This window comes from Antrostomus carolinensis, unplaced genomic scaffold (genome assembly GCF_000700745.2).
Source record: "Antrostomus carolinensis isolate BGI_N321 unplaced genomic scaffold, ASM70074v2 scaffold6337, whole genome shotgun sequence".
Taxonomy (NCBI): Eukaryota; Metazoa; Chordata; class Aves; order Caprimulgiformes; family Caprimulgidae; genus Antrostomus; species Antrostomus carolinensis.
Window position 1 is genome coordinate 1 of NW_010326511.1, and position 11,970 is coordinate 11,970.

The 11,970-nt window shown below is 38.2% G+C and overlaps 1 protein-coding gene across 1 annotated transcript in view; it reads left to right on the forward strand.

The window, feature by feature from the left end:
- Positions 1–185: 185 nt before the first annotated feature.
- The window catches only part of PCGF5 (polycomb group ring finger 5), a 26,173-nt gene continuing 14,388 nt past the window's right edge, over positions 186–11,970 (forward strand). Inside the window, exons 1-2 of the mRNA XM_010171584.1 lie at positions 186–489; positions 10,404–10,500. Coding sequence (XP_010169886.1) covers positions 378–489; positions 10,404–10,500 — 209 coding nt within the window. The 5' untranslated portion in view covers positions 186–377. The remainder of the gene's footprint in view (positions 490–10,403; positions 10,501–11,970) is intronic.

Below are 11,970 nucleotides of genomic sequence, written 5' to 3' on the forward strand. Positions count from 1 at the left end.
CCGGAGCCCGGCGGGGGCGCGGGCGCGGGCGCGGCCTCGCAGCGAGCGCCGGGCCACAGCTACTGTTACGGGAATAGCCACCGCGGTGCCCCCGCCAAGTTATGGCGACACTCGTCCGCCGGAGCATCGTCACCCTGCGGCCGGGTTTACACACCTCTCTCTTTCCACCTGTGTTACAGGTAGGAAAATGACTGGCCTGGCACAGGAGCAGGAGTTAGGAGCCGTGTCCCTGTGAGACCTCCAGAATTAAGAGCAAATGCCCGGAGAAGTGCAGTTGCACAGAGCAGCGCCGCAGCTCTTGTGAACCGTGGGCATCGACACCTCTCAGACTTGCTCCTCTGGCCTCGAACACTCTGCCAGCATTTCCTGCCCCACGAATGGCTACTCAGAGGAAGCACTTGGTGAAAGATTTCAATCCTCATATCACCTGCTACATCTGTAAAGGCTATCTCATCAAGCCGACTACAGTGACCGAGTGCCTCCACACCTGTAAGTAGTACTTTACAAAATATTCCCTCCTTCATAACTGATACTTCCTTGTGGTGGTACGTATTTAATGTGATCTCTGTGCTGGTTTTTGTTTACTTATGAAGTGTTGAATGAAATGCTGTGCGGTTTCTGATGGAGTTTCCGAGACACGGGTCTGCCATCTGTGTCATCTTGAGGGCATGTCGACTCTGCTTAACACCTTACAGAGTAAAGATAACTCTTTTCTTTCCTTCAAGCTAGTGGTGATTGTGCTGGTTCTAGCACCAAACATATGTCCCTGTGTTCTGGTTGATCACAACTAAGATCATTAGGCCGGGTGTGATATTTTGATAATATAACTTTGCTTTTGAAACTTCAGCCAGTGTGTCTGTTGGCAGTGTGCATGGTGGGTACACCAGTTTGGTCAGTAATGTGTTCCATGGCACAATGCATAGAAATGCTTGAAAGTTGGCACAATATTTATTTCAGGAGTAGATATCTTTGAATGAAACTGACTCAGGAAAAATTGTTCAGGTTGCCTTATGGTCCTAATACTTCAAAAACTTTGGCATGTATGAATTATATATAAACATATGAATGGTCCTATCAAACTCAGTCATCTTACTTCCGCAAGCTAAATTACTTACATGCTTGATTTTTTTACATTTATTCCTGAATAGAATATAGTTTCCTTGGACCTTCTTGAGAATTTACTGTTTTTCCAAGTAAAATCTGAATTCTTCTAAAAGAAGAGTAAGGGGAACTATATGTTTTCTGGTAGATTTCCCATTTTTAAACCTTTAATAAGTATCGGTTAAAAGCCTTGTCTTAGCATGTCCTACCATTTCTGTGCGGGATTGTTCTTGCAGTTATTGTCTCTACTGTTAATTTTTACATTATGGTGTTATGTCCCTAATATATCAAGCACACAGAGAACTGAAATGTATCATTCCTATATTTTGTTCATAGTACAAAGATAATATTGTTTACCATTATAATAATATTATTTTTAGTTTAATTTTTGGGAAAAAAAATATGTTAAACTTACTTTTTCAAAGTTTAACATCAGCTAAGGATTAAAATGTGTTTCGGGGTATTATTCTTCTGGTTTGGGTTAGTTAGTAAAGGAATTTAAGTTCAGGAGGAGAGAAGTGTCCTTATAAGAACTTGAAATAAAGCAGGGGGAGAGAGGTATATTAGCTATTATTAAATTGTCTTTCCCTTTAAAGAAAGTGGAAAAATTCCAGCATTAGTTAATTTTTTTATGGTTGAAGTTTCATGAACAGTAGTAACTTTTAAAAGGCTGAGGTGAAGGCAAAAAAGTTGCATAAGAAATCAGCTTGAACTTAGAAAAAAAAATGTTTTTATTATGGTATCTTTCTGTTTTGATAATTTATTTGTTTATTTACTTTTGCTCCCATTACAAAACAATAATGGCAGAAAGAGCATTTTTTTTCTCAGCAGCATCTGTTTCTTTTGTTCACTTGTAGATTGTGAGCTCTTCACTGAGACAGCTGCCTGTTGCTGCCCAGTCCCAGGATTAGCACACATCAATTTTTGTGAGGTTCCATGTAGTTTCACGGGTCTCTCAGAAAAGCTGCCGTGTGCTTGGGTCATTAAGTAGAACGGTAGGAAAGGTGGTGTTTTTTAAAGCAGAGTTCAGTGGACAAAGTATGAAGCTTGCAGTGGTGGAAAGGAAAATTAAAGACTTCCAGTGGTGAAATGGAACTCCTGTGTCTGTAGAGGAAAATGCGATCAGTATGTGGCAGGATTCAGGAAGATACTCTGATAAATTATTTTACATTTTGGCTTTTAGAAAATATTTATTTTTAATTTTTTTTTTAAGTACAGGTATGGTTCTCAAGTCATATCCAAATAGTTACCACAAAATAACGACAATTTTAACTGTCCTTTAGTATTTGTCTTGTACTACTAATTACTGTAATCTGAAACAGTGTTGCACAGATATAAAAATCTGCAGATATTAGTGCTTTAAGAAGCACCATAAATTCATTAGATGCTGGGATTACAATGTATTAATCTGGACAAGATGAAAAGCATGTATTGACATAGATGTTCTCCAGTGATCACTGAGGAACTAATGTGATCAATAGTAACCAGATCAGTTAGCGATTAATTCACATCTTTTGTGTTGCTGAAAAATGTTAAGTAGTAAAGTTCTGCTCATCTGAAGTGTCATAACACAACCTTGAAATTCAGGTCCTTGTTTCATTGGCATGTGTAGCACACAGCTCAAAAGTCTGCAAACTCTATACATTTTGGTTAAGCTGTTTTCTTTTGCCTGTTTGCTGTTACACTGTGACCTATAGTAAAGCAAGTGAAACCATGTCATTTTGTTAATCTGTACTGGAAGTGTTAAAGGTTTTTGGTTTGGGCTTTTCTGGCCCCCCGAAGTGATGAATTAAATATCTATGTAGTTGTGATAGTTTAACTTAGCTGCCAGCCAAACAAGACACAGCCACTTGCAGCCCCTGCCCACCCATTTCCCCCTGCCCACCCAGAGAATCGGAGAAAGAATTGCAGTGGTAAAGGTGAGGAGACTTGAGAGGTTGAGATAAGAACAATTTAATAATTAGAGTAAAAATAAATATTAAAATAATATTAAGAGTAATAATGATAACGATATATATATATGAGTGATGCAGAGCACAATTGCTCACCACCCACTGATAACGATCCTGGAAGAGTGAAAAGGAACCCCGAAACCGAAATCGCAATCCCGGAAAAGAGAGCCCAAGTGATTCCTGAGAGAATCCCCCCCTTTCCGATCAGCTCCAGTTAATATACTAAACACGAATTAATATGATATGGAATATCTTATTGGCATATCCAGCTGTCAATTCTGGGTTTTACTGACTACTACACTTTTTTTCTCCACTCCCTGCTTCCAGTACTCTGTTCTTGGAAACTGCTCAAGCATGGTGTCCTTGTAGTTATCAACATTGTTCTCGTAACAGTCCTCACTGAAACCAAAACACAGTGCTTTCTAGCTACTAAGAAGAAAATTAACCCTGTCCTAGCAAAAACCAGGACAGTAGTTTAATTTTGTTTAAAGATTCCCTTTTTCCCTACCTTTTCACCCAATACTTAGACTTCATCCCATTCTCTGAAACTTCAAAGTGATAGGCTTTGAAGAATGTTCAATGTTTTATATATATTAAGAATAACAGAGGATAATTATACCCATCATATCTGGAAATACTGGTTGATGATCCTGCTTCTACTAGGAGTATCACGTATCAGTTCATTATTCTTGAGTGCTAGAATTTCTGTGTATTTTTGACTTTTACATTGCTATTGGTAAATCACATTTAGTTTTAACAGGCAAATAGCACTGTAACTTTACATGGGAAAAAGAAAAAGTTGGTTTAGATTACTGAAGTATTGATTTACAACTTCAAGGAGGTTTTTCATGGTATAAGATGACCTTATGATTTGAGCTGGCTGCACAAAGACTTGATCCAGATCTGTATGTTTGTTGGGATAGGGGATGCATCCATATAGGACTGACTTAAGATTCTTGGTTCCTTATGATGTTTTTTCTGTGTATGTTCTACTTAAAGATCTCTCTTGCATTGGAGATTAAGCTCTTCATTAATCTCTTTCTTGGACCACACATGGCTTCCAAGGGTGCCATATTCTCTCAGGAAAAGGTATAAAGAGAGCACATAAATATATTCAGACTGGGGAATTCAGTTCCTTTCAATAGATTGGTTTATATTGTAAATATTTCTTCAAGTTTCATTAGTGTAGATTTTATCAGGCTTTGTGTTTAGCAGTGTTTAGTATTTGGGAGTTTTTGGGTAGTCAATCATCTGACTTCAAATTTAGTTATCTATCCTGTGGCATAGAGTTCTTAACAGTAATAATTTCAGATTTCTTCTAGGTGTAAATAAAAGCCATAGCTCAGATAGGTCCTATTTGTCTTTAGTTTGGAAAATAAACAAAAAGCCTAGCAATGCCAAGTTCAGAATATCTTTACAAGACAAGTCAGTGAGTCCTTTTCAAAGCAGTCACAGAATCACAGAATGGTAGGGGTTGAAAGGGACCTCAGGAGATCATCTAGTCCACCCCCCCTGCCAAAGCAGGTTTCCTACACCAGGTTGCACAGGGAAGTGTCCAGGCGGGTTTTGAACATCTCCAGAGATGGAGACTCCACAGCCTCTCTGGGCAGCCTGTCCCAAGTGCTCCATCACCCTCACAGTAACGAAGTTTTTCCTTAAGTCTGTGTGGAACTTCTGGTGTTCCAGTTTTTGCCCATTGCCCCTTGTCCTGTTACTGGGCAACACCAAAAAGAGCCCGGCCCCATCCATTTGGCCCCCACATTTCAGGTATTTATAGACATTGATAAGATCCCTTCTCAGTCTTCTCTTCTCCAGGCTGAAGAGTCCCAGCTCTCTCAGCCTTTCCTCATACAGGAGATGCTCCAGACCCCTCATCAACTCTGTGGCCCTCCACTGGACTCTCTCCAGAAGATCCCTGTCCCTCTTGAACTGAGGATCCCAGAACTGGACACAATACTCCAGATGTGGCCTCACCAGGGCAGAGTAGAGGGGGAGGAGAACCTCCCTTGACCTGCTGGCCACGCTCTTTTTAATGCACCCCAGGATACTGCTGGCCTTCCTGGCCACAAGGGCACACTGCTGGCTCATGGCAGCCCGCTGGCCGCCAGCCCACCCAGGTCCTTTTCCTCAGAGCTCAAAATCATATCAGCGTTATCTCATCACAGATTTTCAGAACTTCGCTGACATGAATGGAGCAGAGATCTCAAGAGCAAGTGAAGCGAATTAAAATCTCCTCAAAGAATTTCAGATGTAGCTTTCTTAAAACACAATTAAATGTTTTCTGAAGGAGGCTAGAACTAATTGCTTACAGAAAAGAAGAAACCACTCTGTTATTGATACAAAGCCACTGGTAATCTTTTTGAAGAATTTTTGTGCTAATCCTCTTAGAGTCTCCATTGCTAAAAATTTCCCAAATAAGAGAAGGTTAAGGGTTGGTCTTATCAGTTCCAAATTTAATATTGACTAATACCGATTATGCTTATACCATTTTTTCCCCAAATTTTGTTCTTTATCAATCATTTAAAATTGGTGTCAGGTTAGAAAAACTGACTGCATGGAGATGCTCCTGTTTCTACCAAACAGGAGGCTTACAAAAAATTAATGACCTTAACTTCCTTTAACTTCCTTTTTTTATAGGAGTTAGCAGAAAAGAAGCTCCATCTCGCTTGCAGTTCTCCATTGAAAAAGTTTTGCCTAAGCTCAGTTGCTGGGAAGTCAAGTCAGAAAAGGTCTAGAGTAGAGCAAACCCTTATGTTACTTAACTCAGCAACTTTCAGCTGACACTTTCAACTTCCATCTTGACACTATTCACAGCTGTGTTAGACTTCACAGTTTCATCATACTAGCTTCTCAGCCTTTTTACCCCCCACAGTCTATATTGAGATTCTCCAACTAATGGAATTTCTGAGATAGCAAATAATTCTTAACCTTGTGGTTTCCAGTATTGTCATCCACTGCCACTAATCTGTACACTTTCTCCTGACAGAAGTAGTATATCATCTCCATCTTCAGCACAGTACGGACACCAGAATTATGAGATATCAGGTGCTACAGTTGAAGAGCTCAATTGACAGTAGCACATTTCACAGATTCCTTGAGAATCTTGGGCAGAATTTGGTTACTGTCATTCTCATTGGAGTGATCCGAGGTGGAAGAATAATATGGAAGAATCATGCCCTAAAAATATCCTGATTTTTTTTTTTTTTTTTAATAAATAAGACATATCCTCCATTAATGAACAGGGAAGGTATGATTTTCAACAATATCAACTACTTCTTTTTCTAGACTATCTTCTTTTTCAAAATCTCTGCATTGCTTAAATAAATAAATTTAAATGCAGTTTATTGGCTATGTGTGCATACAATCTTCTGTTTAAAATATTTTTAATTTTTTACAGTGATTACAGTGCATATTACTACAATTAAAGAGTCTTTTCCATCATGGTTTTGTGACATGTTGTCTTCTGTTTTGATTTTCCGGTCATGTGTTTAGAGTAGGACCTTTTTACGATTGGCTCATTTTGCACTTCTCCAGAAGAACGAGATAAGTTAATGACATGATACCAGAATAACCTATTTCAGAAAGAAAAGCTCATTTCATCCTAGCTTTCTCATGAACAGTCTGTCAGAATTTCATATTAATTAGTGTTATTGGCTGTTGGGTTTTTTCAATTCAAGTGACATGACATATTCATGATTTAGCCAGTTAGAGCCTTTTTTTTTTTTCTTGGACTATCTTAAGGACGACTTGTATCATGAAGGTACAGTAATTAGAGTTTGAATATAAGCAAGAACATTTTTTGAGAGTATTGCATTATGTTATTTGGCCAGCTGTTCAAAATCTGTCTGTGCACTTGAATGGTGTTAGTGGCTGCTTGCAAGTAATTCAGATCTGGGCACCTGTAGGGTTTCTATTTGTTCTAGTACATTTTTTTTTTTTTTTTTCAGAGCATTAGGTCTTATGGCAATGTCTGTTCAAAAAGTATAACTTTGGGAAAATAATGCTGCTTTTTCATCTGTGACTGATACCTACTTGTAACACTTCCTGACCTCAGGGAATGAAGCGTACACTCTGTTATCTAGCTACAGGTGAGAGGGCTTTTTGATTATTACGTGTTACTATACAACACCCCTTCCTCTCCAGGGCTGTACACCTGAAATCAGGGTACACTCTGTGACCTTTGAATGTGTTGGGAGTTGTGCTTAGAATCAGGGCTTAAATCTGCAGGGAGCACTCCAGAGCAGATTGATGACAGTACTTGGTGAGCAATGTTATGTTCTTATCTATTTACTCCAAAATCTTACAAAACTTAAACCATTTTGAGGTATAGTGTAAACAAAATTGTGATATCTAAAGCAAGTAATGCAGTTAAAAATGTCTATAAAAGACACAGGTGAAGAAATGAAAAAAATCCTACCTCTATTTAGTCTTGGCATAGCTAGTTGAAATCAGAAAGCTCTAACCCTTATCCAGTGTCCCGGTTTTTGACTGGGACAGAGCTAATTTTCTTCTTAGTAGTTAGAGTCGCACTGTGTTTTGGTTTCAGTATGGGATTTGGTAGGAGAAGGAACGTTGATAACATACTGATGTTTTTAATTGTCGCTGGAAGATCAAGGACTCTCCAACTTCCCTGTGCCTTCATAGTCTACAGGTGCAGAGGACTGGAGAATTAGCAAACCCAAATTGTCGTTTGGATATACCAATGGGATATTCCATATCATATTAACATCATGCTCAGTACATTAATGAGGGTCAACCAGAATGCTTGGGCTCTCTTTCTTCCAGGCTTGTGGTTTTGGTTTCAGGATTGTCACTCCTTCAGGATCATTATCTGGGAATGAGCTGGGCATTGGTCGGTGCGTGGTGAGCAATTGCACTGTGCATCACTCGTGTATTCTTCTATTACTGTTATTAGCATTGTTATTGTCATTTATTATTTTAAGTTTTATTTTATTTCAATTACTAAATTGTTCTTATCTCAACCTATGAGTCTCCTTACTTTTATTCCTCCAGTCTTCTCCCCTGTTCCCTGGCAGGGTGAGAGTGAGCAAGCGGCTGTTCAGTGTTTGGCTGCCAGCCAACCTAAACTGCCACATCCAGCTAGTGTGTTAATTTAAGAAAAGAGAATGGTGATTGGTATTCTTGGAGAGGTGATTTTTGTATATATTTTACTGTATGTCCCTCTGCCCTATGGTATCTTTGCGTGTATGTGGCTGGATTTTGATGAGTGAAGGAACTGAACTATGCCTGCAGTTGCTCTTGCTGCTTCTTTGTATTCCAGGTGAGTGACAGAAGTTCAGGTAGTTAAGGGAGCTGGGATGGCTGAGGAGCTACTTACCAGCTAAAGAATTCCACCTTGTGATGTTTGCCCCCGGGTTGGATGTGTGCAGACCCTACATCTTAAGGGAAACTTTGTGCTGAGAATCTTCATATTTTTTAAATTTCAAGGATAACTTCTGTTATTTTTAGTTCTAGAGGAGATTCTCAGTTACATTAATGAAGAGAGATAATAGAAATCTACATATATTTTAAAATTTATTGGGACTTTTGCTTTAATTTAAGTGTGTTCTTAAATGCTCTGTTGGTATGTGATAAAATTCTTTGTATTCTGTAAGCGTAGTAGCAAAATGTGTAGTTTTAGGAGTATAAATTATAAAAAGTATATGGAAAAGTGAAGACTTGTTGTACGTACAGGATGTCACATTTGCTGCTCTGTGCTAGACTTCTTACCCTGTGGAAGTGTTAGGGAATGCACGTGCAAAAATCAGTTAAGTCTAGTAATTTAACAAATTATAAAAGATCTGTGATATAAGAAGAGTTCTGTGATTACAGGTTCTTGCATCTGTATGCCAGCACTAAATACTTCACCACTTAAGGTTAAGAAAAAGTTCACTCATATCCTGAGGGCTGAAGGCTGCTCTCATAGCATCAGTGTTGTCAGCTGCTTTGGAGTCCCCAGGTGAGATGTGCCCTGCTTCCCGGGCCTGCTTAGCAAGACTCGGGGCCTTCCTGAGCCGTTGTACCCCATCATGGAAACCTGCCCTGCACCAGCACTGCCAGAGCCCTGTAGCTGAAGGAGAGCACTGGGAACCAGCCAGCGAGCTCTGAAGTCTGCCTGTCAGACTGAAAGGGAAAAGGTGCTTTGTAATTTTGACCAGAGCAGTGAAGTTAATGTCCTTAAGTTAGTCTTTTAAAGTGGTTGGAAAAAACACCTACACAGAGGTTTACTGTGTGTGCGTTACCAGTGTCAGCTGATTTGTAGTAACTCTTCTGAACATACTAAGGCAAAGACAAGTGCAGACTTTGTTCATGAGGTGCCATTTGTTAAAGGAATTTCGAGATTCCTTAAAGATTGTCATATAACTAGGATTTACCAGCTTGTTTGAGCGGTACTCTTAGTTCTTTCGATAACTGATGAAAGAAATTACAGTGTTTCAGCAGAAGCATATTGCAGTTGCAGCAGTCCATTTATTTTTTCAGTACATTTACTGATGAATTTGCAGTTCTTATTTCAGTTTAGGTGAAGTAATAATAAACAGAGGATAGAGTTTGTCTCCATCTAGAAGGTTGTAACGCAGTAATAATAGCAGGCATATTTGGTCTCATCAGCTCGGTTTCCATTTTTTTATTAACAGCAGTAAAATCTACAGTCTGCAATTAATCATTTGGAAGCAAAAGTAGTATAGCACCTTGTTTAGTTTAATTTCAGTATATTGGATTTCACATTGACGTTGTTGTTGTTTTGGGTTTGTGTGTACTTGCCGTGGTCATGATCCTGATTTTTCATTATGATTCAAGTATTAAATGTTTACTGTAAGCTCTGTCATTGCTTTTGAAGCCACTATGTCAAAAGGGAAACATAGTCACTTTGAACCGGTGTACAGTTTCTGTGAATTTTCTTATGGAAGGTATTTACAACAGTATTTTCATTTGCCTGCAACACTGTTGGAAAGAAAATAATGTGCCTAAGTCATTTTCTTATCATCTGAAGCGATGATTGTCTCTGCTGGGCTAGAGCTCCCCAGCATGCGCTTCCTCAGAAACTCTTCTTTACAGTTTTGCATTTTATGATGCTGAGAGAGTTCTAAGTAGTAAAAATACTGCAGCGCTTGTCTGACCTGTTCTGCTGAGCTCAGTGCTGCTGAACTCTGTCTTGTCAGAGCAGAACTACCTGTGACTTTGAGGGACAGGTGGGTAAGATACGTTGTAGTTGTTTGCTTCAGAATAATACTCTCTTATCGTTGATGCTTGAAGTAGTTAGCTGGTACTCTTAGGTCATGTTCAAGCAATGTTATTTAGATCTTCGTCTAAGTTGTCTTTTGTTTTGTTTTTCTGCTTTTTGTCCCTCAGTTTGCAAGACTTGTATTGTTCAACACTTTGAAGACAGCAATGACTGTCCCAGGTGTGGCAACCAAGTGCATGAGACTAATCCACTAGAAATGTTAAGGTAAGGTGACATTACACAACATTTGCTGAAATGGACAACAAAAATAATAAAAAAAATCTTAATATCTCTGTCCTGAAAGACAATTAATTTTTTTGCTTATTTGTGTAATACATATATCAACTCTTCTTGTCCATAGATTCTGTCAATTTCTCATCTCCCAATAAATTGTAAATTGAGTTTTTTCAGATATAATAAAAGGAGAAAAGATAAGAGAAAGACCCAGAAAGACTGGGTATATTATACAAATTAAAATAAATATTGTAATACCTCTATTAAACAAATAAATTAACCAGATACCTTTTATTTTTTACATTAAATTAAATTCTAGAGTTTCTGTTTTCAAATTATTTAGGGCATTCCAAACTGCATGCAACTTTTTTTCTTCTTAGAGCAATGTAGAAAATTAATCATGCAAATAACTGAATGTTTTCCAGGGCATAGATCTACCAATCTGAATTGAAATCTGCTGTCAGATTAATGAAAAGACACTCATGAAAGAAAGTTTTGACACTAAAAAAAAAAGTTTATTGAGAGTTTGCACTTTTTATATCACAATAACACGTCTTTTTTTAAACAATTATATTTATTGAAATTCTGAATTCACTCTTAGTGATATTATGTTGAAACAAAAGTGATAGCCATCCTACAAGTATAGTACAGAAAAATCAGGACATGTCATCATAAGTGGAAGAACTTTTCCTGAAATGATGAAGCCACTCCCTGCCCTCACTCCCAACACTCCCTCCACCCACCTCCAATATTACTAGTTTGTAATACTGTTGTGAACTCAGTAAGAAATCGATGTTAAAATAAATATTTACATCTGGAATTTGCTAGGGTTGGTATTATTTCCTAATGTCATTGTGTTTGCTACAGTTTGTCATATTTTGCTTTGATTATTGACCGATACATGTGTGCATAGCAATTCCCATACTTCAGTTACATACCAAGAGCATAGATGGGAGAGATTAAATGCAGCAACTCTAAATGGTGTTATTAGCTTAAGTCTTTATCATCTGATTGTTTTTTGGAAGGGTAAGGCTAAAAGGGTTCATGTAGATGTTTACCATAAGTATTTTTCTGATCTCCTGTCAGTGTCTGAAGCGCTGTGTCAGCCATAACACAAGTTGCTATACAGAGTGCATAAGGCGGCTAATAAGCTGCAAACAAAAGCATTTTAGAAATATGTCTCTGACAGAACCATTCCATAGGAGCTGAAAAATGAATTTTCTGAAACATCTAGTACATGTCTAGTAAATAATTACTGTGCTTTAAGCGGGAAATGATAAAAGGGTGAGAAAAGTTGAGACCATAAGCCAGAAATGTGGAAAGAGCTATTTTCTCTGCAATTATTTCCTGAAAGTCCTTTTGGAGTCCTTGGGTTTATTTGCCAACAAACTGCATATAGCTAGTAGTTTGCTGGTTGTATTTTATGAAACAGTTTTAAACACTTGCTAAACTAATAATCGG